This window comes from Myxocyprinus asiaticus, chromosome 3 (genome assembly GCF_019703515.2).
Source record: "Myxocyprinus asiaticus isolate MX2 ecotype Aquarium Trade chromosome 3, UBuf_Myxa_2, whole genome shotgun sequence".
Lineage (NCBI taxonomy): Eukaryota > Metazoa > Chordata > Actinopteri > Cypriniformes > Catostomidae > Myxocyprinus > Myxocyprinus asiaticus.
In genome coordinates, this window is record NC_059346.1 from 48,076,430 (window position 1) to 48,101,592 (window position 25,163).

The 25,163-nt window shown below is 36.9% G+C and overlaps 2 protein-coding genes across 7 annotated transcripts in view; both read right to left on the reverse strand.

Moving 5' to 3' along the window:
* Positions 1-338: 338 nt before the first annotated feature.
* nanos2 (nanos homolog 2) lies at positions 339-1,990 on the reverse strand. Its single transcript, XM_051664604.1, has one exon. It carries the CDS (start codon positions 1,641-1,643, stop codon positions 1,191-1,193), a length of 453 nt encoding a protein of 150 aa, XP_051520564.1. The 5' UTR covers positions 1,644-1,990; the 3' UTR covers positions 339-1,190.
* A 3,933-nt stretch (positions 1,991-5,923) lies between these two features.
* Positions 5,924-25,163, reverse strand: part of LOC127421257 (active breakpoint cluster region-related protein) — a 290,552-nt gene continuing 271,312 nt past the window's right edge. For all 6 annotated transcript variants that reach the window (XM_051664144.1, XM_051664153.1, XM_051664160.1 and 3 more), the window contains 7 exons: positions 16,835-16,894; positions 16,603-16,712; positions 16,288-16,427; positions 15,084-15,218; positions 14,096-14,201; positions 12,897-13,047; positions 5,924-7,413 (listed from right to left, as the gene is read on the reverse strand). In XM_051664144.1, coding sequence (XP_051520104.1) covers positions 7,324-7,413; positions 12,897-13,047; positions 14,096-14,201; positions 15,084-15,218; positions 16,288-16,427; positions 16,603-16,712; positions 16,835-16,894 — 792 coding nt within the window. In that variant the 3' untranslated portion in view covers positions 5,924-7,323. The remainder of the gene's footprint in view (positions 7,414-12,896; positions 13,048-14,095; positions 14,202-15,083; positions 15,219-16,287; positions 16,428-16,602; positions 16,713-16,834; positions 16,895-25,163) is intronic.

Here is a 25,163-nt window from a genome sequence, read left to right on the forward strand (position 1 = left end):
GTGTGCTTTTATTAAATTATAAGATTCACATTTCCGCCTTTAAATCATCCAAATATTGCCCCATTCACTTCCATTGTAAGTGCCTCAATGTAACCTTGATTTTTGAATTTATTTTTAAAGAAATTGAGGGGCAAGTCAAAATTATGTTTTGTGTTAATCAACATTATACCACAAAGGCTGTCAATTGATCTTAACCCGGACTATTCCTTTAATAATAATAATAATAATTTTGCATAGGCTTAACTATAGCCTGTTTCTGAAAGAGCGGCTCAGTTTTATTTATTTTTTACCTGGTTCTGTTGGTCCTTTTGTGTCCTTTTAACCTCTGTGCTATGGAGATGCATGACAGTAAATAAACTTTTCTAAATATTCCCGTTAATTAAAATAAACGTTTATGGCACTAGAAATAAATAGGCCCAATGTAGCTACATAATTAAGATTCATCAAAGTTTGATGTAAATGTATATTTTCCTTTCCAGAGTGTGTGTGAAAGAATATAGCCTATTACACAGCAATAACACATTTATCAAGATAATCGCTATTCTAGTCGCTCGAGTCAGCAGACAATAACAACCACTCGAAAAAAGTGCAAATGAATATCGAATATTGTTTTTAATCAGGCCTAAATTAGTCCATTTGAGGCAAGTAGTAGTCATTTATTTTGTTGTCAGAAATGGTCAGAATTAGGCCTAGTAATGTGCGATAGAATAAATGAGTTGCCTAAATCAAACGAGAATAAATCTGATTAGGCTTTTATCGCCATCTAGCGTACACTCACAGTATCTTTGTGCACAAGGAGGAAAATAATGTTTTATTTAGAAATCTGTCATCAACTTTATCATTTAACTAGGCTATATTTGAACTGGATAAGTTTTTTAAAACTCAGTTTGAACTTTGCAAGCAGTCTGTAGTTCGGGCACAGGCCCTTCACAAACAGATCTGTTTCCAGAGGATTTCCAGAACTATGCAAATTCATCAAACCACGTGTTAAAATCATAAAGAACGTGTTGAGATGCAATTAAAATAAACACAAAGCGATGTTTTTAACAAAATAGAAAAATATATTTATTTTGAACTGAACCAGAACAAACACTTGAACGTGAACACGGAAATAGCACGTTGTTGAACACATCCTGTAAACTTTAACAACACACTTTGAACACATCAAAACAGAGTCCGTCCGTGTCCGTTCATACGGTCTGCAGCGTGTTTCTCAGCGGGCAGTAGAGGCGGGTGTGCGCCCAGTCCCCAGTGGCCGAGCAGTATGGACACACGTAACTCCGTAAAATCGGACAGAGGATCCGTCCATCTTTACTTTTCAGTCTGTGGCTCAGGTAAATCTCCGCGGTCTCTCCGTTTTGTTTGCAGAAGCCGCATACGTCTCGAGGGTTCCGCTGGCCCCGGTTAGAAGAGGACAGACTGCTGCTGGAGCAGCTGCTGACCGAGCCGGAGTCCGAGCGGCTGGGACGAAGCTTCACGAAACCTTCAGCGGGTCTCACCGCCTCTGCAGAGGCGCGCCGGGAATCGTCTTGCTCCAGCAGCCGTGATAAAGTCTTTCCGAGATCCATATAGTCACGCCACACGAGGAAGCAGCCGTCAGGTGCAGGGATGCCCCTCTCGCGATCACCCACAGACGACTGCATCGTGTTCAGTTGAGCAAATCAGGTGTGTGTGTGTGTGTGTGTGTCATGTCTGACTCCTGGTGAATATTTATAGGAGAGACATGAAATGGAAACAGTGTATCCATCTAAAGAATCCAGACAGGTCTGTCTGGGGCGCCGAACACCTGCCAATTTACATGAGGGGTAAATAAAAAAAATCTTTGCGCTGACCGTCTGGGTGTCTTGTTTGACCGAGGTCATCGGGTCGAGCACGTGGTTTTGTTTGTTTTGATCGTGTCAATTTAACGACACCTGCCACGCGACCTGTCTGGAGGCGAGTCTGTGACGCGGCACGTGCGCAGCTGCATATCGTAACCCAATAATATATTTAACACTACTTGTCATCTTTTGGTATTAGAAACATATACAGTGGCCCCCAAAATAGCCTATTTGGATACGTCGGTTGCACCTAAACAAGGATGAATGTCATTGCATTAGATACACAATATCAAACCAAGTGGCACTTGCAGTCAAATGATTCTTTGAGCTTTTTTTTTTTTTTCCTTGCAACTGGTCTCAAGGAGCTTTCTAGTAGATGTTTGAGGTCAGTTTCCCTCAAGTTCACACAGGTGACCTAACAGAGTAACCACAGGTGTTTCAAGTTAATCAGACAGTGTCCATTACTTTTCTCTCTCTTTATTTTGAACAGTAACTATACAGTATCTGTTTTTTATTAGATAATTTCAAACCTAACGTTTTATGATAGTTGTTGACCCCTATTTTTCTTTAAAACCGCCACTTGGTTTGATACTTAATGTAATGCGGTGATATTCAGCATTTTTAAGTGTGACTTAAGTGTCCAAGTACTTTTTAGGGCCACTGTATATGTGCCAGCAGTTATTGTGCCATAGCAGATTACTTATTTATTATTTTATTTATTTTTTAACTGAAAAAAGGTCATAATGTTGTTTAGTTTAACCACTCATTGAAGTAATAATTTAGCACTTTTTAATATTATTGGATATTTTTATATGGTACTAATTCTTTTAACTGTCTGGATAGACCGGGGTTAGTTTTTACACTTTTTACTCCATGCAGTGAATATTTCTCAGGCTACGTTTATTCTTAAAAGGTCATTTTTGTAAAGGCACATGCTTTAAAGTCTAGGCTACAAAATGCTATTGAACATTTCCACTGTTATTGCCAAGGAAATTGAACAAACCTTGACCTTCTGTCAACAACCAGACCTTTGAAGTTTCAAAAAGCACATAAAGGCAGCATAAAAGTAATCCATACGACTCCAGTGGTTTAATCCAGAGGTCTTCAGCCTCTGCTAATGAGCTGATGATTTGAATCAGGTGTGTTAAATAAGGGTGACATCCAAAATATGCAGTGCTGTGGGTCCCCAGGAACAGAGTTGAAGACCTCAGGTTTACTCCATATCTTCAGAAGTGATATGATAGATGTGGGTGAGTAACAGATCAATATTTAAGACCTTTTTTGCCATAAATATCCACTTTCACATTCACATTCTTTCACATTTTGAAAGGGATTTATGGTAAAAAAAAAAAAAAAGAATGACAAATATTGATCTGTTACTCACCCACACTTATCATATCACTTCTAAGATATGGATTTAACCACTGGAGTCGTATGGATTACTTTTATGCTGCCTTTATGTGCTTTTTGGAGCTTCAAAGTTCTGGTCAGCATTCACTAGCATTGTATTGACCTACAGAGCTGAAATATTCTTCTAATAAATCTTCATTTGTGTTCTGCAGAAGAAAGAAAGTCATACACTTCTGGGATGACATGAAAGAGAATTTTCATTTTTGGGTGAATTATTCCTTTAAAAACTAACATCTTAATAAATATTTTGTACTTATTTAAACCTGAAATGTGTTATTTCTGAACCATTACTGTTGTTATACTGAATTACAAAAATAATGATTGTTTCCCACAACCCCAATTTTACACCCTTGTATGGCAGACCCCTTATTAAAAACACCAGAACCGTCAGGCACAGGAACAGTTTTTTCCCTCAGGCTAAACATATCATGAACAGTTTAAACTGCCCACTTGAGCAATAATTATGTGCAATACACAGCTTAGTCTATTTATATTTATCTAACATACCATACCTCTTTTGCCATTACATTCCCTTGCACTGTACATAACCGATTTGTATTTAGATTTGCACTACGTATGTGTATGTATGTGTGTGTGTGTGTATATATATATATATATGTGTATGTCTTTTTATATATATATTCATATATGTGTATGTATATATATATATATATATATATATATATATATATATATATATATATATATATATACACACACACACACAGGTGTATCTCAATAAATTAGAATGTCGTGGAAAAGTTCATTTATTTCAGTAATTCAACTCAAATTGTGAAACTCGTGTATTAAATAAATTCAATGCACACAGACTGAAGTAGTTTAAGTCTTTGGTTCTTTTAACTGTGATGATTTTGGCTCACATTTAACAAAAACCCACCAATTCACTCTCTCAAAAAATTAGAATATGGTGACATGCCAATCAGCTAATCAACTTAAAACACCTGCAAAGGTTTCCTGAGCCTTCAAAATGGTCTCTCAGTTTGGTTCACTAGGCTACACAATCATGGGGAAGACTGCTGATCTGACAGTTGTCCAGAAGACAATCATTGACACCCTTCACAAGGAGGGTAAGCCACAAACATTCATTGCCAAAGAAGCTGGCTGTTCACAGAGTGCTGTATCCAAGCATGTTAACAGAAAGTTGAGTGGAAGGAAAAAGTGTGGAAGAAAAAGATGCACAACCAACCGAGAGAACCGCAGCCTTATGATTGTCAAGCAAAATCGATTCAAGAATTTGGGTGAACTTCACAAGGAATGGACTGAGGCTGGGGTCAAGGCATCAAGAGTCACCACACACAGACATGTCAAGGAATTTGGCTACAGTTGTCATATTCCTCTTGTTAAGCCACTCCTGAACCACAGACAACGTCAGAGGCGTCTTACCTGGGCTAAGGAGAAGAAGAACTGGACTGTTGCCCAGTGGTCCAAAGTCCTCTTTTCAGATGAGAGCAAGTTTTGTATTTCATTTGGAAACCAAGGTCCTAGAGTCTGGAGGAAGGGTGGAGAAGCTCATAGTCCAAGTTGCTTGAAGTCCAGTGTTAAGTTTCCACAGTCTGTGATGATTTGGGGTGCAATGTCATCTGCTGGTGTTGGTCCATTGTGTTTTTTGAAAACCAAAGTCACTGCACCCGTTTACCAAGACATTTTGGAGCACTTCATGCTTCCTTCTGCTGACCAGCTTTTTAAAGATGCTGATTTCATTTTCCAGCAGGGTTTGGCACCTGCCCACACTGCCAAAAGCACCAAAAGTTGGTTAAATGACCATGGTGTTGGTGTGCTTGACTGGCCAGCAAACTCACCAGACCTGAACCCCATAGAGAATCTATGGGGTATTGTCAAGAGGAAAATGAGAAACAAGAGACCAAAAAATGCAGATGAGCTGAAGGCCACTGTCAAAGAAACCTGGGCTTCCATACCACCTCAACAGTGCCACAAACTGATCGCCTCCATGCCACGCTGAATTGAGGCAGTAATTAAAGCAAAAGGAGCCCCTACCAAGTATTGAGTACATATACAGTAAATGAACATACTTTCCAGAAGGCCAACAATTCACTAAAAATGTTTTTTTTATTGGTCTTATGATGTATTCTAATTTTTTGAGATAGTGAATTGGTGGGTTTTTGTTAAATGTGAGCCAAAATCATCACAATTAAAAGAACCAAAGACTTAAACTACTTCAGTCTGTGTGCATTGAATTTATTTAATACACGAGTTTCACAATTTGAGTTGAATTACTGAAATAAATGAACTTTTCCACGACATTCTAATTTATTGAGATGCACCTGTGTATATATATATATATATATATTCATATGTGTATGTATTTATATTTGTATGTATATATATATATTCATATATGTATGTGTGTGTGTGTGTGTGTGTATATATATATATATATATATTCATGTATATGTATATATATTCATATACGTGTATATGTGTATGTATTTGTATGTGTGTGTATATATATATGTGTGTCTATTGTGTATTCTATATATACTTTTTTCTTTTCAATATTTATCTATATTTTTTATTCAATTGTAATTATTTTTTAAAAGTCTTGCTGCTGTTTTTGTATTGTTGTACAGTGGAAGCTCCTGTCACCAAGACAAATTCCTTGTATGTGTAAACAAACTTGGCAATAAAGTTGATTCTGAAAAACAAAGTCTTGTGCTCAAGGTACACTTTTATTTATTTTACTAAAAAAGGGGAAAAAAGGTCACATCAACATTTACCCTTATTGATAATACAGTATACCTCTTTCCAACAGAAATAAAATACAACAGTTTTTTATTTCCTTTTAATCTTATATTAAAATTTCAAATAGTTTGCAATCTAACAGTGCTTATGAAGTACATATGTAACTGGCTTTATAGCAGAAAAATTTTATGGTTTTTCCCTCCCCTGAGTAAAAATTATAATTTAATTAAATTTAAAATACAAGGAGGAAATTAATCTTTGTGTTACCTGCCCACTTTTTATGTGACAAGCTGAACATGCAAAAAAGGCATTAACACAGATCACATCTTTCTACAGATCACACTGAAATATCTCCAGACACTTTATCTAGCAAAAGTGAGATAGGAGACATTTTTTCCCCAAAATCAAGACAAAGTTTTCAATTTTTCCAAGTAAAATTGCACTACATTGTATACCATAACTTGTCCCAAGAGCGGTCTAATTCAACTGTTAAGAGTTTTTATTTGTTATTCTCAACAGTATAAGTCTATACAGACTCGGAATTTGAAGTTAAAACAAAACACTAAAATTAGTTGTTCTCTATGTGTACTAAACTGTACAGGCACAATAAACAGAATATATTCATAATAAATAGGGCAATTTCTGGCCTGAATTTACTTGGACAAGGAATCTCAACGTTTTACCCAGAGATCAAAATATGGCCAGCAGGATTCACTCGCAGCATGAGATTTTGTTTAGAAAGAATGCATTTGCTATCTCACATACACAGACACACACACATAGCTCACTGCCCTTGTATCACATGCAGAAAAGCTTAAAAAAAAAAAAAAAAAAAAATTAATATATATATATCGGTCAAACAAATAATATTTACTGTATAAAACATGTAAATGCTGCTGTTTTTGTTGATTGGAATGTCTCTTGGATAAGAGAGTTTAATAGCAGGTCGCTTCCAGCTTCGGGATCACTGAACTGGGCGTTAGAGGAGCTGCCACCTCGGATGCACACATCCCAGCATGCCAACGTCCCATGACAAAACATGGGACTGTATCCCACAAACATTCTCACGGGACGGTAAACAGGGTGTGCAATGTGGTAGGAAGTGTGTTTGTGTTGGGCAGGATTTCTGAGTGATAAGTGCAAATTTTCTAAAAGGTGATGCTGAATCCCGGGCTTGAGTTTGTCCTCCTCTCGCTTCAGTTCTTCTCCGTGTTGGTGCGAAGCCTGAGCTCCCTTTACATATGAACATGACTAGAGACAACAAAAGCAGGGAGTGTGTTCACAGTCCTTCTTTGTCTCCTCGATGGACTGTTGGCTTTGTACAGAAATAAAGAATGTTCGGGAGGAAGGGAGTAAGTCTCTTTCTCTCTTTTTAGACGTCAGTTGAGAAATAGAGTGTATTCTTCTTCAGCTCAGCGAAGGATATGGGTGGATGCTGCAGGTAGTACAGCAATACCTGAACCTGTGAGAGACACCGAAGAGAGAGGTTTACAGTGAGGCAGTGATTACATTCACCTGGTACAGTCTAAATACATAGACAAGACTGTCAGCATTATTCATCCACACCACAAGATGTCACTCTCACTCCTTCATGAAAGACACTGTATAGACCCAGTGAGCTTATATATTAAATGACACTGATCAAACAGTTTTTTGCCAGCTTTGTGTTAGTAGTCAAGATCCTTAAAGTTTTAACAAAACCAGCCATGACCTATGACTGCATCACCCCTGATTGAAGAAGAGCAAAACACTGTTCTAACTACACTGTAAAAAAATGTTTTGACAGTAACCTAAAAATGTGTTTCATATGGTAACATCTAAATTAACTGGTTTTATTCAAGTCAAAAACACTTTTCAAACTGACTCAATCAACCTGACAAATTATTTTACACCAAGTAAATTCATTCTTATAGGTTAAATCAAGTAGAAATAGATCCTCCAGGTCACGATCGCAGGCTCCCACTTTTTTCACTTCCATATGAAATCAATTTAGATTTCCATTAGGAAATCAAGGCATTCAAGGCAGACTAAGTATTTGATTGTAGTCCAGTAACAGTTCTAGAGGTTAATAAGGCACTTCAATTTTTAGATAGTAAAAACTTGGCTGGTCCGGACAAGTTGGATTCATATTTTTTTAAAGTTGGCAACTGATTTTACTGCACCACCATTAACTTAGCTTTTTAATATTTCCTTATCTACAAATAAAATTCCTTCTATCTGGAAAACTGCTTATGTTCTGCCATTATTTAAAGGGGGAGATCCAACTGTACTAAATAACTATAGGCCTATCTCGAAATTGTCCATTTCAGCTAAGGTTTTGGAATCGCTTGTGAATGATCAATTAAAAGAGTTTCTATCCTCAAAAAATGTTTTATCTGATTACCAATCTGGTTTTTGGAAAAAATATAGTACAACCACAGCGATTTTAAAACTATTAAATGATCTAATGGTTTCATTAGATAATAAGAAACATTGTGTCGCTCTTTTTATCTATTTATCCAAAGCTTTTGATACCGTAGATCATGAAATATTGAAGAGGAGGCTTCTTAGTGTAGATTTATCAGTGAATGCTGTTGGATGGTTTGTTAATTATCTATCGGGCAGAACTCAATGTATAAATATTGGTGGTATCACTTCCAGTATTTTGATTGTAACTTAAGGCGTACCACAGGGATCGGTCCTTGGGCCATTATTATTTATTTTATATATTAATAATATTGTGATTAATATCACACATTCATATTTTCATTTATACACTGACGACATGATAATTTACTCCTCTGTGACAATGCTGGATCAGGCTCTGAGTCATCTTCAATTTGATTTTAATGTAGTTCAGCATACATTGAGGGATTTAAAACTTGTTTTGAATGCAGAGAAATCTAAACTTATGATGTTTTCAAATAGAAAGTCTACACTCTCAAATTTAAGAACAATTACTATTCTTCAAGGTTTGGTGATTGAAATAGTTTCTGAATGTAAATATTTGGGATTTTTAATTGATGATTCCCTCTCTTTTGGGCTTTATGTTCAGCATCTTGTGAAGAAACTAAAGTTGAAATTGGGCTTTTTCTTTTGAGTTAAGTCCTGTCTTTCTTCTGAAGCATGGAGGAGATTGGTAGTTTCTACTTTCATGTCAGTGTTGGATTATTGTTATATTATTTATATGCAGGCGCCAAGCATTGTTTACAGGCGTTGGATTCTTTTTATGATTTAGGTTAATTAAGGTTTATTACTAATTCAAAAGCCCTTACCCATCATTGTTCACTGTACTCTCAGGTTGGATGACCCGCATTGTCATCACGTAGACTTAAGCAATGGTACATATTTGTATATACAATTATTTTGGGTTTGCTTCCTACGTATTTACAGCAGTATATTATTAAAAAAGGTGTAAAGAATTATGGTCTTTGTTCACAAGATTATTATCTTTTAAATATCCCGAAAGTCCGTTCAAATATGGGTAAAAGGGCGTTTAGTTATGCTGCTCCATTTGATTGGAACCAGTTACAAGGTAAATTATGTTTTAAAGAGTTGGTCTCTCTAAATGAATTTAAGGGTATCTTAAATGATTTGGTTTTGGATTTACCTGATTGTAATTGTTTTAAGTGATATATGTACATTTTGTATATGTAATTAATGTATTTGTTTTATGTTTAAATATTTTTTGTTTTAACTAAGTGTGCTGCCCGTCTTGGCCAGGACCCTCTTGTAAAAGAGATTTTAAATCTCAAGAGTTTTTATTTCCTGGTTAAATAAAGGTAAAAAAAAAAACCAAACAAACAAAAAAAAAATGTTAATGTACGTTTTTGTCCTACCGAACGCAACAACTGTCTTAAGACAAGACATTTTTGATGGTTGTTTGATTTCCATTTCTGTTACATTGCACTGGCAAGCTCCGCCCACAATAAAATTGTATTGGTCCAATATTCCTGCTCTATATAGCTGTATAAACATAAGCAATACTGTATGAGGGCTATATTGTGAATATAGTCACAACAAAAGGCCATTGTTGTGCATGATGTGAGACCTTAGCATTTTTCTTACAAAAATGTTATTAAAATAACTGCTTTTCACTTTACAAATACACTGTATATATTAGTGTTTCTTCATCTTTGGGCAATTTTATGTCCAAGAGGTTGATTTTATTTTTATTTTATTTTTTTTATTACAACTGTCCCACACTTATGGTGTCATTTCCACCAAACAATTTTGCCCAAATTATGCAAAATGTGTGAAAATATTATTTAATTAGCTATGAAATTAGACTAGCAAGACAAATAAGTCTGCAATTTTATTTCAAAAGTGTTTAAAATATAATTTCCATCACAATCATTTACACCACAGAATTCTGTTAAACCCAATACAGAATCTGAGATGTGCTGGAAATGACACTGTGTTGGGGGGGGGGGGCAGATTTTTCCCCTTTTTCACCCAATTTGGAATGCCCAATTCCCAGTGCGCTTTTAAGTCCTCGTGGTCGCGTACTGATTTGCCTCAATCCGGGTGGCGAAGGATGAATCCCAGTTGCCTCCGCGTCTGAGACCATCAACCCGTGCAACTTATCACGTGGCTTGTTGAGCGCGTCGCCACGGAGACATAGCGCGTGTGGAGACTTCACGCCATCCACCACGGCATCTGCGCTCAACTCACCACGCGCCCCACCGAGAACTAACCACATTATAGCAACCATGAGGAGGTTACATGAGGAGGTTACCCCATGTGACTCTACCCTAGCAACCGGGCCAATTTGGTTGCTTAGGAGACCTGGCTGGAGTCACTCAGCACGCCCTGGGATTCGAACTAGCGAACTCCAGGGGTGGTAGCCAGCGTCTTTTACCACTAAGCTACCCAGGCCCCCTGAAGAAATATATATTTAACTTTTTCTAAATATTTTTCTTAATGAGATTTAGTGATAACTCGTGGACAAAAACACTCCCAAATGTCTTTTTTTCAAATCAGAATACAATTCTGCATGTAGTTCAAAGGGGTCCTGAACACCTTGTTTGGGTATGTCCTTTCTGTGTGCGTTGATGGGTTGGGTGCTCTAGGACAGGTTAATAAAATGTTCTGATTGGCTGTGACTTTGTGCAGCATTTATGCTTTGAGTGAGGACAGAAACGTCATGCCTGATTAGGGCACGGAGTAAAAAGATTTTCTCCGACATTTGGCTCAGGCTACTTTAATATACGCAGTGCACTAGCCAAAGGACAACATGAATGGTCAATTGGTTTCATCAGTTGCACTGACACAGTAAATATGCTGACTGAAATGACACATAACAGCATAAATACATCAGTGAGCTGAAGATGGCCCAGTACACTACATTCAGCCTGGGGTCAGTGTTGTGACGGTATGGAAATCAGCATGATGGAAAAATCACAGACCAGACCAGTATCACTGTAATAATACAGTGAGTGAAAGTGGCTGATAGATATAAGCAGTGGTTGATAGGTGATGTAATATCTTCAAATGTCAAACACATAACCAATGGTAACAAAAGCACAACCCATTCTACTGATATAATGATCAATAGATGATGAAGAACTTACAAACAGATATATAGAGTCTGAGTGTTTTGAGTGTGTGTGTGCTTGTATTTTTGCTTGGCAAGACTCCCAGTGTTTTTTATTTAATTTTTTCCCCATGTGATTATATAGATCTCATGGCCAAATACAGAAATTTCAATTTTTAGAAACTAAAAAACACATTCCGTACCATAGACCCCTATTGTTTTTATGATTAGAATGACTACAGACTAGAATGAAAACATGGCAAGTGTGTAATTTATGCACAACTAGCGCCACCAAATGGAATTGCTAATAAAACATGTTTTTCGGGGCCTGGGTAGCTCAGTGGTAAAATACACTGGCTACCACCCCTGGAATTTACTAGCTCACTAGTTCGAATCCCAGGGCGTGCTGAGTGACTCCAGCCAGGTCTCCTAAGCAACCAAATTGGCCCGGTTGCTAGGGAGGGTAGAATCACATGGGGTAGGTAAACTCCTTGTGGTCGCTATAATGTGATTCGTTCTCGGTGGGGCACGTGGTGAGTTGAGCGTGGTTGCTACGGTGGATGGCGTGAAGCCTCCACACACGCTATGTCTCCGTGGCAATGCGCTCGACAAGCCACGTGATAAGATGCGCGGGTTGACGGTCTCAGATGCGGAGGCAACTGGGATACATCCTCCGCCACAAATCACTATGTGACCACGAGGACTTAAAAGCACATTGGGAATTGGGCATTCCAAAGTGGGAGAAAATTTTTATTATTATTATTAAAAAATAAATAAATAAATAAATAAAACATGTTTTTCAAAGCTTCTCCAAATATACCTTCTGTCTTTCATTGGTCTAACAAACAGATTTTAAAGGAATATTCCAGGTTCAATACAAGTTAAGAGGTGAATAGAGACCAATCCGTAAACATTCAAATACTCATTATTTCAAAAGTATAGACACAAGACGTAAACAATATGTGTTAACATGATTTAAGTGTGATTTTACTACAACTTACTAACCTTTTCTGTGCAAAGTTATTTCCAATTTTACAACTTTGTTGCTATGACAACGTAACGTCGTAAACCCTAAAACCCTTCAACGACTTTAAAAATGACAATTTAAAAAACTCTACAACTCAAATAATACAGTACGAGTTTTAACTAAAGAAATAATGTAAGTGCTTTTATAAAATTGTAAGCTACACATTTCTGTCTCCAAAAATAGGCCCCATTCACTTCCATTGTAAGTGCCTCACTGTAACCTTGATTTTTGTTTTTGTTCTGTTTTTTAAGAAAAGGAGGGACGAGTTGAAATAATTTTTGTGGTAATCAATATTATGTTACAAATGCTGTCGATTAAGCTTAACTTGTACTGAACCTGGAACCATGCCATTGGGTGGTCTGGACACTCAAAAAAAACTGTAAACATGTAAGTTTTGTCTTACCTGTGCCATGACATCATGACTCCAGATGTCAGAGGCCATTGTGATATGGGCTTTATTAATCTCTGACTCTGAAGGTCTCAGCAGAGTGGGGCCAAACACTGTGGCCAAATTATGCAGAGACATCTTATTCACCGGCTCCTTCTCTGCTACCCTGTAATGAGAGGGAACCAAACATCAATAATGTGCCACATGTCATTTACAAATCAATAAGGTCAACACTTCCATTCACAATTACATATAAAGGGATAGTTCACCCAAAAATGAAAATTCTGTCATCATTTACTCACTCTCATCTGATTCCAAACCTGTATGACTTCCTTTCTTTCTAAAGAGAATGTTAGTCTCAGTTACCATTCACTTTTTTTATTGCATATTTTATTTTCCCGAACAATGAAAGTGAATGGTGACTGAGAGTAACATTCTGCTTAACATTTTCTTTCAAGTACAGAAAGTCATAAAGGTTTGGAACAACATGACAGAATTTTCATTTTGAAGTGAACTATCCCTTTAAGTTATGTTTGAAGTGTGATGTGTAGAGTCGGCCAGCAGGTGTCCACAGTGAGCAGTGTTGATAATTCAACACAGTGTGTGCAGGGCACGCTCATGATTGTGATGTGTTCACGGGCTGCAGTTGAAGTCAGCAGTAATGTCTCCAGAGAGCTTATTTATGACAATGTTTATAAACCGGAGACCCTGCTTCAGAGAGATTTCTGATTCACACCCACAACCCTGGGCATTCATGAAAGTGACTAAACTGATGTTCATATGAAGCTTAAGGCATTAAAAAAGCAGTGACATTACTCAGTAAGTCTACATGCACAATTATAATCGAGCTACAGTATTTATTTGCATAGTCGAGCTACTGTCTGTCCCAAGTATACATGACACAATGCGTAACTGAATATTTGAAGAAAAGCTGCAGCTGAGGAAATGTTAAATGCATATCTCACATCAACTTTCACATGTCTTTTGCAGTTTGAGCACAACGCTGTGGCCAACTGTGGTCAGATTAACGTGTATACTATAGTTTAAAATATTATGGCTCAAAATCAAACCCTGTTTTTAAAGTGTGCAACAGTTTTCTTCAAGAGTTGAGTACGAGTGCATGTGTGCTTCTGTTCAAGTATTACAGTGGGACGAAAACTGTAAAGCGGTTGTGTTTGTTTGTTTAGCTTGTGTCTGTGTGTGTGTTTGCTTACCTTTTCAAGTGCTCCAGCAGGGTGAGGAATGTGATGAGATTGGGGTCTGGTAGTGACCGCAGCAGATGCATCATGCAGTTTTCTTTTGCTGCAGGATCGGATAGAGCTGTGATGAAGAGAATTACCATTATTTATCTGCCAAACACCACCTTTTTCTCTAATCACATCTCTCTTCCTCACTCACTTGCATTCTGCATTTAAAGGGATAGTTCACCCAAAAATGAAAATACTCTCATCATTTACTCACCCTCATGCCATCTAAGATGTGTATGACTTACTTTCTTCCGCTGAAGACAAACAAAGTTTTTTAGAAAAATATTTAGACACAATGCAAATGAATGCATTGACCAAAACTTTGAAGGTCCAAAAAGCATATAAAAGCAGCATAAAAGTAATCCATATGACTCCGGTGGTTATATCTCTTTCTTCAGAAGCAATGTGATAGGTGTGGGTGAGAAACATCAATCTTTAAGTTCTTTTCAACAATAAATTCTCCTCCCTGCCCAGTAGGTGGTGATATGCACTATGAATGCGAATCGCCAAAAACAAAAGAACTCCTCTTAGGAGAGAAGAGCACTTTGGAGGACTGTTTGAATGGTGAGATTTACAGTAAAAAAGGACATAAATATAGATCTGTTTCTCACCCACCTATCATATCACTTCTGAAGACATGGATTAAACCACTGGATTACTTTTATGCTGCCTTTATATGCTTTTTGAGCTTCGAAGTTATGGACCCTGTTGACTTGCATTGTATGGACCTACAGAGCTGAGAAGTTCTTCTAAAAATATTTGTGTTCAGCAGAAGAAAGGAAGTCATACACATCTAGGATGGCATGAGGGTGAGTAAATGATGAGAGAATTTTCAATTTTGGGTGAACTATCCCTTTAATGACCCTGTTTGCTATATACTGTATCAAATCATACTGTGATTTGGATGTTCTAAGACTTCTGAGATATTAAAATGTTAAATGTGAAAGAGTTATACCAATGCCCTCCATGAAGGCCGGGTACAGCCGGTCTGTGAGAAGAGGTTCTGGCAGCTCCCTGAAATACAATTTCAGTGTCCCTGCTATGGCATTAATGTCCATATCACTCAACATCATCAGGATATCTTTGGTATCTGAAAGAGATAGAGCACAAATGAAATGCAAAGCCATCATAGTAAATGCTGCGTGTAACACCTAAGGTTATACATTCAGTCTGAGTAATAGATATACAGCATTATATGACATAATACTGAGTAACACTCAATGCTAGCTGACTGTACTGCTCTGAATACTCCCTGTGGACTGTGTGTGTGTTTATTGAGCCAGCTGAAAGCTGGAGGGATCAGCCCTCTGCATGACCTTTCCCACAACACTACTGCTGATTTTAGACAGAAGATGCAGGCCTCGACTGACCTCACATAACCAGAGAGAGACAGTGATGAACAGAAATGGATGGGAAATCAACAAGAAAGTTAAAGCTAAGTAGGTGTGTATATAGTAGACTAGAAAACAGGAAAGTAGTAGACTAAAAACCAGGGGGGGAAGTGATATTTAGAAAGCTAAAAGTAGTTAAAAATCACATGGAAGTATGAATAAGGAATGTACTTTTTGGTCATTTTGACTACTTGATTACTCAGGGGGCAGGAAGGGAGATCTTGAGGGAGATTTCTCTGCACTATTTCTGATATTTAGTCTATGTACACATGCATCAGATGGTCTGCTTTGGCCTTTGTATTGTGCTTTGCATTGTGTGTCTTTTTAAGATGAAGTGCCACGTAAAAACTGTTTGAAAACACTTCTCAAGACCCTTGCGTTCTGTTTCCGAACAGTGTTAAAAGCTGTTGCTGCCTCTAACCGAAAGTCGTCATGTACAGTTGATGCTGTTCCCGCTCGAACCAATCAAACAGCAAGGTACCACCCAAAATGTTCCCATAACCAATCACAATATTAAAAATAAGTTCCCATTGTGCCACGTTTGGACTTTGATCAGTGAAATAATCTAAAGTTTTAAAAAATGAATCTAGTCAATTGAAGATCCAATTAAATAAAAATTGGAGTTTTGTGGCTTTTAGTCCATGTCTGTTAGCTTTGGGGTCGTTTATATATGCTAGTGTCCTCCTAAATGTTGATAAAACTTGGTATACTCAGTATGCCCATACCTAGTATTAGCATGTGAAGTGTGGTTGGTTAAATGGCTCTTACTGGTGTCAAATGCAGCTTTGAGGGCCTGGATGTCTGTGGCCACACCAGAGATCCTGTAAATGCCCACTTCATCAATGCCTCTCTTCTCCACCTCCTCAATGCACTGCCGCACGATGTAAGGCACCTTGGAGCGCTCACGCCTGAGGAAGAAAAACATGCAAAATCGATGTACACAACTGTACTAGATATCTAGAAGGAAACTGTTCCAACTGTTTTACGAATTCAAAATATTGTAGTGTGGCTAAACCCACAATAAAAATGCATTTTAAACTTTGTTTTTCCATACTTATATTTAGGGCTTGACATTTCACTCACTTTGTTACCACGCTGATTTTGACCCCAAACACGCCACTCTGTTTCTTAGAGGGCGTCCGCTTTAAACTCAAGTCCCGAGTCGTGAACTTCATGGAAAACTCCACTTTAATCTGAGAAGGAACAGTTAATAAGAGGCAACATAAGTCTCTGTAAATGTTGTATAAAGGCAATAATGGAAAAGAATAGATTAAATAGAAAATATATTTATTTCTGATGAAAAATAAATTAGTACCCCGTTCATTTCAATGACGTCCATGTGCCAGTTTTTGGATTGCACGGTCTGTGGGTCCAACTATTAACACAGGTAGAGAGGGAAAAAGAGAAAAGTGTGTTAAAATTAATTGTTTGGTTTAATATACTAAACATAACCTAATTTATTACTAAATGCCCAAGAAAGTGTATATGATACAGTTTTTGTAAATATAGTGTCCTGTCATAGTTCAAAGGTTAGAGTTGGCAAGAGCCAGGAGTGCACATAGACATTTTAAATGAAGGCCAGTGAAATAAAATAGAAATGTTTTAAGAGAGAATATCAATAATTTGCATCAATTTAGTTGGAAACAGAAATGCAAGGTTATCCAGGGCTCAGAATATTGCCCTAATTTTAAGTCTTTCATGACAAAGGTTGTTAATCACGTTACATAAGGATATTTCTTGTTTAGGATGCAAATTTGAGGGCAATATATCAGCACAGGCACCTGACCCGTTTGACACCTGACGACTTATTTTGTCCACACACAGACACACACTTTTTATGCTTACATTTACGAATCTACACAACAGGGTTATTTCTAGTGATTTCTGTCTAAAATCATTTTTCCCCTTAAAGAGAACCCAGCATCATTTTGCTATTCTAACTGAAAATTCCCAGGCTCTCCAAAAAAAAAAACAAAACAAAACAAAAAAAAAGCCCTGGGAAACTCATATAGTATCAGTTTGTTTTTTCTATGTTGTTGGTTAACTTCTGTTTCACATAGCTGCACTACTGTTAACTCCATACTGATCATTTAAATGCTGTCTTTAAAACACTATAACAAAATCAAAAACAATACGTGTCAATAACATAAGAAATATGAAAGTTAGCTAAACAGAGCTATGGCAATCTGGTGAACACTATTTAACTTCTTGAGAGATGGAATGACTAGAAAACAGTTTATAGAAATAGGCCCATTTAAAGTATACTATCGAGTTTAGTACACAAAAGCCCAAAAGAGATTTAATGATTAAGCGATCAATTAGGGAGAGGACCACAACAAACAGCTATTAAAGATTTGCACAGCAAAAAAGGTTGTTAGAAAATAACAAATAACACGGAACAAGACAAAATACACCACACTGGAGTACACTCAATAGTATATTCAAGATACACCCTTGAAGTGCAAATGATATCTTATGCACTTTTGATTCACAGACAAATATATCTATCTAAAGGAAAAGACAAGACAAAGATACTGTTTATATATATATATATATATATATATATATATATATATATTTAAATAAAATAATGATTTCCATTTCCCATCTTTCCTGCTTTAACTCTTAAAACTCTGTAGGTGTTTTTAAAGATTTCCTGTTTCAGTGGCATGCCCAAAATTAAAGGCTTATAACTCTACAAAGAAACTAAAGAGGGTCAATTGTTTGGTATAATTTTAAAGAAAACTTTTCAATGTTAATGATATAGATTATAATAAATTCTGAAACTCTCAGCCTAAGAAACTGCTGAAAAATCACAAAAAGACATTTTAATTAAATTTTAAAATTACATTTTTTGTTTCTTATTTTTCTTATTTTACATTATATATCTCAGGGTGCAAATAAGGTAGCTCCAAAACACTGCTTTTGTTTTGTTCCCAATCATGTCACCTGTAACTGAGTACAATATTGTGTTGATACGACAAACATTCAAAAGTTATAGCATTACAAAAATAATATATCCTAGTGTCTAAGAGCCTCTCCAAACAAACAAAACATAACAATTGTACATAAGATCTAATTACACATGCAAATATAACTCATGCAGACATGAGTAACGAAATCTCCATCGAGGCTGTGTCATGTACTTGGCGCCATCTCCTGGTGGCCATATTTAATAAATGTGAACGATCTTCTCTGCCCATATTTGGATGACATCCACCTCTGATTGCAGCGTTCTGGGGCCGGATTCATGAAACATTCTTAAAAAACTTCTTCTTAACTACCATTTTCCTCTTAATTTGTAACTTAAGAAAAAAGTGAAGAATATTTTGTATTGGGGGCCTGGGTAGCTCAGCAAGTAAAGACACTGACTGCCACATCACTGAGTCACGAGTTCGAATCCAGGGTGTGCTGAGTAACTCCAGCCAGGTCTCCTAAGCAACCAAATTGGCCCGGTTGCTAGGGAGGGTAGAGTCACATGGGGTAACCTTCTCGTGGTCGCTATAATGTGGTTCACTCTCGGTGGGGCGCGTGGTGAGTTGTGCGTGGATGCCGCGGAGAATAGCGTGATGCCTCCACGTGCGCTAGGTCTCTGCGGTAACGCGCTCAACAAGCCACATGATAAGATGCGCAGATTGATGGTCTCAGATGTGGAGGCAACTGAGATTCGTCCTCTGCCACCCGGTCTGAGGCGAATCACTGCACCACCATGAGGACTTAGAGCGCATTGGGAATTGGGCATTCCAAATTGGGGAGAATTTTTATATATATATATATATATATATATATATATATATATATATATATATATATATATATATTTTGTATTCCTGAATAAACTTCTTAAAGTTCTTATCTTTTTTCTTAAGATTATTCTTAACAAAATTAAGCATTCAAATTCTCGAAAAAATTCTTAAGTATCATCAGAAATAACATCTTAAAAGTTAGGATAACCTCACAGTTGCCTTAAATCCAAAAATATAAGATGTTTAATGAATTTACTGGGTTTTTCATGTTGAGTCTGAAGTCGCAGTGGGCTGTTTACGTAGAAATGTTATTTTAGACTGAAAAATTGTAAACCATGTAAATGTGATCACCAAATTCAAACAACAAATGTTGTTTTGAAGCTTCTTAATGTGGTGACCGATCATGCTAATGGATGCGCTGCATATAGCGCTCTCTCTACGCAATACTTAAAGTTCATAGAAACATAATAATTACACTTTCTTTTTCATCCCCCATCCACATCCTTATCGGAGTTGGGCACAGCGGAGACAGTCTCCACCACCTTTTCCCATTTACCCGCCTCTTTCCGACGTGATATTCATTAAACTAACACATCTCACGCACTTTACATTAAAAAAAAAAACTATCACGAGGTGCTTGCTACTTAAAAAAAAATAAATAAAAAAAAGGTTAATAGATACATTTATCGTTACAATTTACCAGTGATGAAGTACTGAATTTGTTGTAGGCTATTAGACGAGGCACCTCCGTTAGCAGGCTGATCTGACAATGTCAAAGCCTGTCTTTTTATTCTTAAGAAAATATTTGAGAACTTAAGAATTGCACTTAGGAACATTCTTACAATCTTCATATAATTTATCCTAAAGAACTTTCTTAATTTTTTTCTTAAAAACATTTTCGTGAATCCGGCTCCTGAATCCTAATACGATTGGGTTAGCATTCCATGATGCTGGAAAAAGTACTACATAATTTCTGATGAAATAATCTTATCCAGCAAAGCTAATGTGTTTTTAGCCAGATAGCACATTATGTGTAGCACATTGTACACAAATGTATAGCACATTATGTGTAGCACATTGTACACAAATGTATAGCACATTATGTGTAGCACATTGTACACAAATGTATAGCACATTATGTGTAGCACATTGTACACAAATGTATAGCACATTGTGCTTCTTGTAGATTATCTAATGATCTGTGGATCCGATTACATTGTGAGGGCTCGTTTTGAAGATAATCACCTTCTCTAAGTAATAGTATATGTGATATTTTATGTTGTGTTTATTTTTCGTGAAGTTATAAGCGAGAACGTGGCTCATAAGTAACACCTGTTTACGTGTAACATGCATGTCAAAGACATGTACTTAGCTATTACTTACTATGTTTTTGTCTGTGAGTAAAACAAATAGGTCGGTTGTATTCTACTATTTAAGAGATTTCCAACGACATATGACACAAGGCTATTTAATCAGACTGATGTTTTTACAAATTACAATAATATGTAGAGTGCAAAATTATTAATAAATTATCAAAATGGAAAACTTATGATTTGTCTGCAAATTTCAAAGCACTTGTTCAGTTTTGGTCATAACGCCTACATGCATTATAAAGTACAGCTTCTAAGCTTTAAATGATACCCATTTTGTTTTGGTCAAGACTGTATTTATTAACATTACTTCGGGCCAATCAAAGCTTCAAGGGTTAAGACATCTCTAAAGTGGCATTATTCATAATGCACAAGAATTCATTGACTATAGTCTCATGTGTAGGTGATTTGGGGCTTCTGCCCTGTGAGCTTATGAGGAGAATCACTCTTGACAAATTGTGGACAAAATCTGTGCAGTTTCCATCAAAACACAAGTCTCTTTGGGGAACAGACTTAACTCTTACACACTTACACACACTCTAGTTTCTCATGCTAAAGAACATGTCACACACAAGATGGATGATGGGACAGGCTCTCTGGGGAAGACCCTCCCTCCTCTAAAACTAACCTGTCAATCAAACACCAACACTGAAAATAAATTACCTGACAGTCTGGACTCCTGATCTCTTTAAGAAATCTACCTCTGAAGTCCTCTTAATGTGCTGTGCTGACCACAAATATGATTGAATCTAAAACCAATTCCTGTGCGCACGTATTAACTTTACTAACAACAAAAGTGGAGCTCTGTGACACGAGGGAACACAAACAGCACAAATGCTGCCAAGACATTCATAAAACAAACATTTACAGGAAAAAATGCTTAAATTGATTTATATGAGAATGTCTGACAAGGTCTGTCAAGCACATAAAACCACATAAGCTTGAATCACTAAAATCAATTCACTCAATACAAGTAGTGTGCAATCATCATTACTTATGCTGTTTAAATACACATTAGGGCTGTGATTAGATTCTTATCGAATATTTATGGAATGCTGCACTCTGTTATTGTCCCACAGATAAACCAATATGCCGTGTTTACACCAATCAAATTAAAGGGGCTAATAAATGGATTTGTTGAGATCAGCAGTTGGGACATGAAGAAGTCTATTGTTCACAGTGAGGTTCTTAAGTGAATTCTGATTGACCTGATCACTGGTATCAGGACTGCAGTGGTCAATGCCAGCAATTACTATGTGTTAGGGCCTTTCACACTGAATGTGTTTTCCAATCCAGCTGCTGTGCTTTTCAATTGTTTTCCTATGTAAACATGTGCTAGACTAACGTTTTGGACCGTTACGCTGTGTCTCACTGTTATTTTCCAGCATTTCGCGCAGAAGCACCACGCTTTTAGGCGGCGTGTCAAAAAACCTTAAAAACGTGTCTGAAGACACCTACATTCTATTCCATTTGCTGCACTCTATCTCGCTTATTAAGATGCAAGGATTCGTTCGGTGTGAACAACCCCTTAGATGTCTAGCTTACATACCTATTGACACTTTAATCTCGGATGGGCCCCGCTGGTGGGCCCGTGAAAAAAAAATCAAGATATTAACAACTACAGTCTTGACCAACACAAAACAGGTATCGTTTTAAAGCTTAGAATCTGTACTTTACAATGCATGTAGGCATTATGACCAAAATTGAACAACTGCTTTGAAATATGTAGACAAGTGAGAAATATTTCATTTTGATAATTTATTAATAATTTTGCACTCTACATATTATAGCTTTGAAAGCTTTCAAAGAGTAGAATACCAACGTATATGTTTTACTCACAGACAAAAATATCGTGGGTAATAGCTAAGTATATGCCTTTGACATTTATGTTTCATGTGAACAGGTGTTGCTTATATGCAGCATTTACACTTATAACTTCAAGAAATATTAACAGAACATAAAATATCACATACCATTACTTAGAGGCGGCGATTATCTTTAAAATTAGCCCCTACACAATGTAATCGGATGCGTAGATCATTAGATAACCCATACAAAGCACAATGTGCACACAGCATCTGGCTATCTGGCATCTTGTTATCTGGCTACAAACATGTTAGCTTTCCACGATCAGATGACATCATCGGAAATGCTGTAGCATCATGGAATGCTAAACCAATCGGATTGCTCCAATCAGTGGTGAAAGTTCTCCAGATTTGGGCAGAGAGTCATGTGATCAACCACTCTAATTACATATGGCCACCAGGTGATGGCATCAGATACATGACACAGAGTTAATGATGATTCAAATGGCACAGAATGAAACTCATTCTGTGAAATCTCATTACTAAAATCATGTCTGAATGCTATGCAAACCTTTAGTCATTGTTGTGCTTGCATGTGTAATTAGTTCTTATGTATAATTATTAGAGCTGTCAGAATTAATGTGTTAAAGCATGTGATTCATTGATTAACGTATTTACCGTTAATACAGCATAAACACTGGTGTGAAGGGTGGAAACTTTGTAATGTGTCCTCCCGGAGTCATTACACTGACGCACACGCCATAGCACCAGAGACCTTCTACCAAGGAGAGCCTACAAGCTTAGCATAAAATAGCATAACGCGGTGGTCCCATAGACATTCTATGGGGGGAACTGTCTTAACCGGTATTTTAGAGCTCCTTGGTCTTAACACGCTAGTTGACCATTATGCTCTCTCCTATGACAGAGCCTCTGAGGTTCTCAGTAAATAAAATAATCTCTGACAGCACTTCCCTGTCAGTGATAAAATGACGGAGAAAGGACCTCTTAACACTATTTGATGTGCAAAACATGTCCAGATGGGACTTGTGATAGAAATCAAGTATTTTTCAGCCTATGTAGGGCACATTTTTATTACCACAGAAGCACGTCAAGTCTTAACTATTACCAAAACGCAGAACGAGACATTTTTGTCTGCCAGCGCTTTTCATGGTGAGTTCAAAGCGGTGCTCGACACTGGTGTTGCCGCTTTGACGTGAATCATGAACCCAGCTTCACGATTGCTGTAACAAAGCGGACAGCCACAGTCTACCGGCAAATTAATATTGTAGAAGATGACAGTTTAAGGGATTTAATGCCCATTGCAATGAATATGTAGCCTGTGTGGGGATTAGTCAAAATCCCACTTAGACTTTAGGAAATGTTTAATGTTATTTGAATTGGTGATTTTAGTGCATTGTCTTTATATTGTGGAAGGCTTGTTTGGAAAATGTTAATAAAGCATTATATTGCTACATTTTGTTTTGGTTTTCTTTCCTAAGATGGAAATAAATGAATTTTGACATATATATATATATATATATATACATATGTGTCAAATTTCAGCACTTTTAAAATCCGCGATTACTTAACTACAGAAAATGATGCAATTAATTGTGTTTAAAATTGAATGACAGCACTAATAATTATAATGTTTTATTTGTTTGGAGAGGCTTTTGGACACTTGAAGACATTTTTGGACACTAGGATAAATTACAGGTGACATAATTGGGAAAAACAAATCAAGCAATGGCAGATGCTAGTTTTTGGTGAGGCTAGCAGTTCAAAACTTACACACTTCAGCTTTAAGGATTGTATTGTTATTCTAAACATTTAAGCATTTTTGACAGCTTCCACTGCTTTCATCCTCTCCGATATTGGTCAAAAACTCGGGTTCTGCTTTTGTCTAATTAAAAAAAACTCTGACCACACAATACCCCTATTTTCCAGCAATTTTTTCATAATCTGAGAGAGATTGACAGCTCTAACATTAACCGCAAAGAATAGCCTGTAAATCTTGCTCTTTTATATGCAAGTCATAAATATGTCAATGACCTGACAGACAATTAGTTGACTTTGTCTCCATTCATACATATCAACCGAACTTGCTCTCAAAATTCGGCTGTCACTTGTAAAATCACTTTTGGAATAGAATACGGTTCCCACTTTCTTAACTAAACTGTTAACAAATATTGTATTTAACACTCCAAGAAGGACTGACAATCGTAATCTGCTGTGTGAACGTAGCCATAAGCCCTATTCGGACAGTAATTATTTTACATGGGGACGTGAGGACATACCAGCATTCACAGGGGGTAGTCAGTGATTTTATTGCTGTCTGAATCCGAAATGTCTGTGTTTTTCTCCCACCTCCCACAAGAAAATTCCTAGCCAAATTAATTACTGTTTGTTGACAAACACCAAGGACGTGAGGTAATTTAATTACCGTCTGAATACACATCTCTGAGTTTAATCCAAAAGCCATTTTGGAAATCCTTTTTGACCACTGCTAAATGCCGTAACAGCTCTGGCAGTAATGGACAGTTGTGAAAGTTGGAGGATTGTGTAACATACATTTTTGAAATAATTCACAATAATAAAATTATGTCGCCGCTCCACCACAGTGAGTGGGAACTCTTACGTAGAAGGGAAAGAAAAACGAGAGCCAGATCATGTAAACTTTTGAAATGGTCCATTATTATGGCAGCAATGTAATACAATTGTAA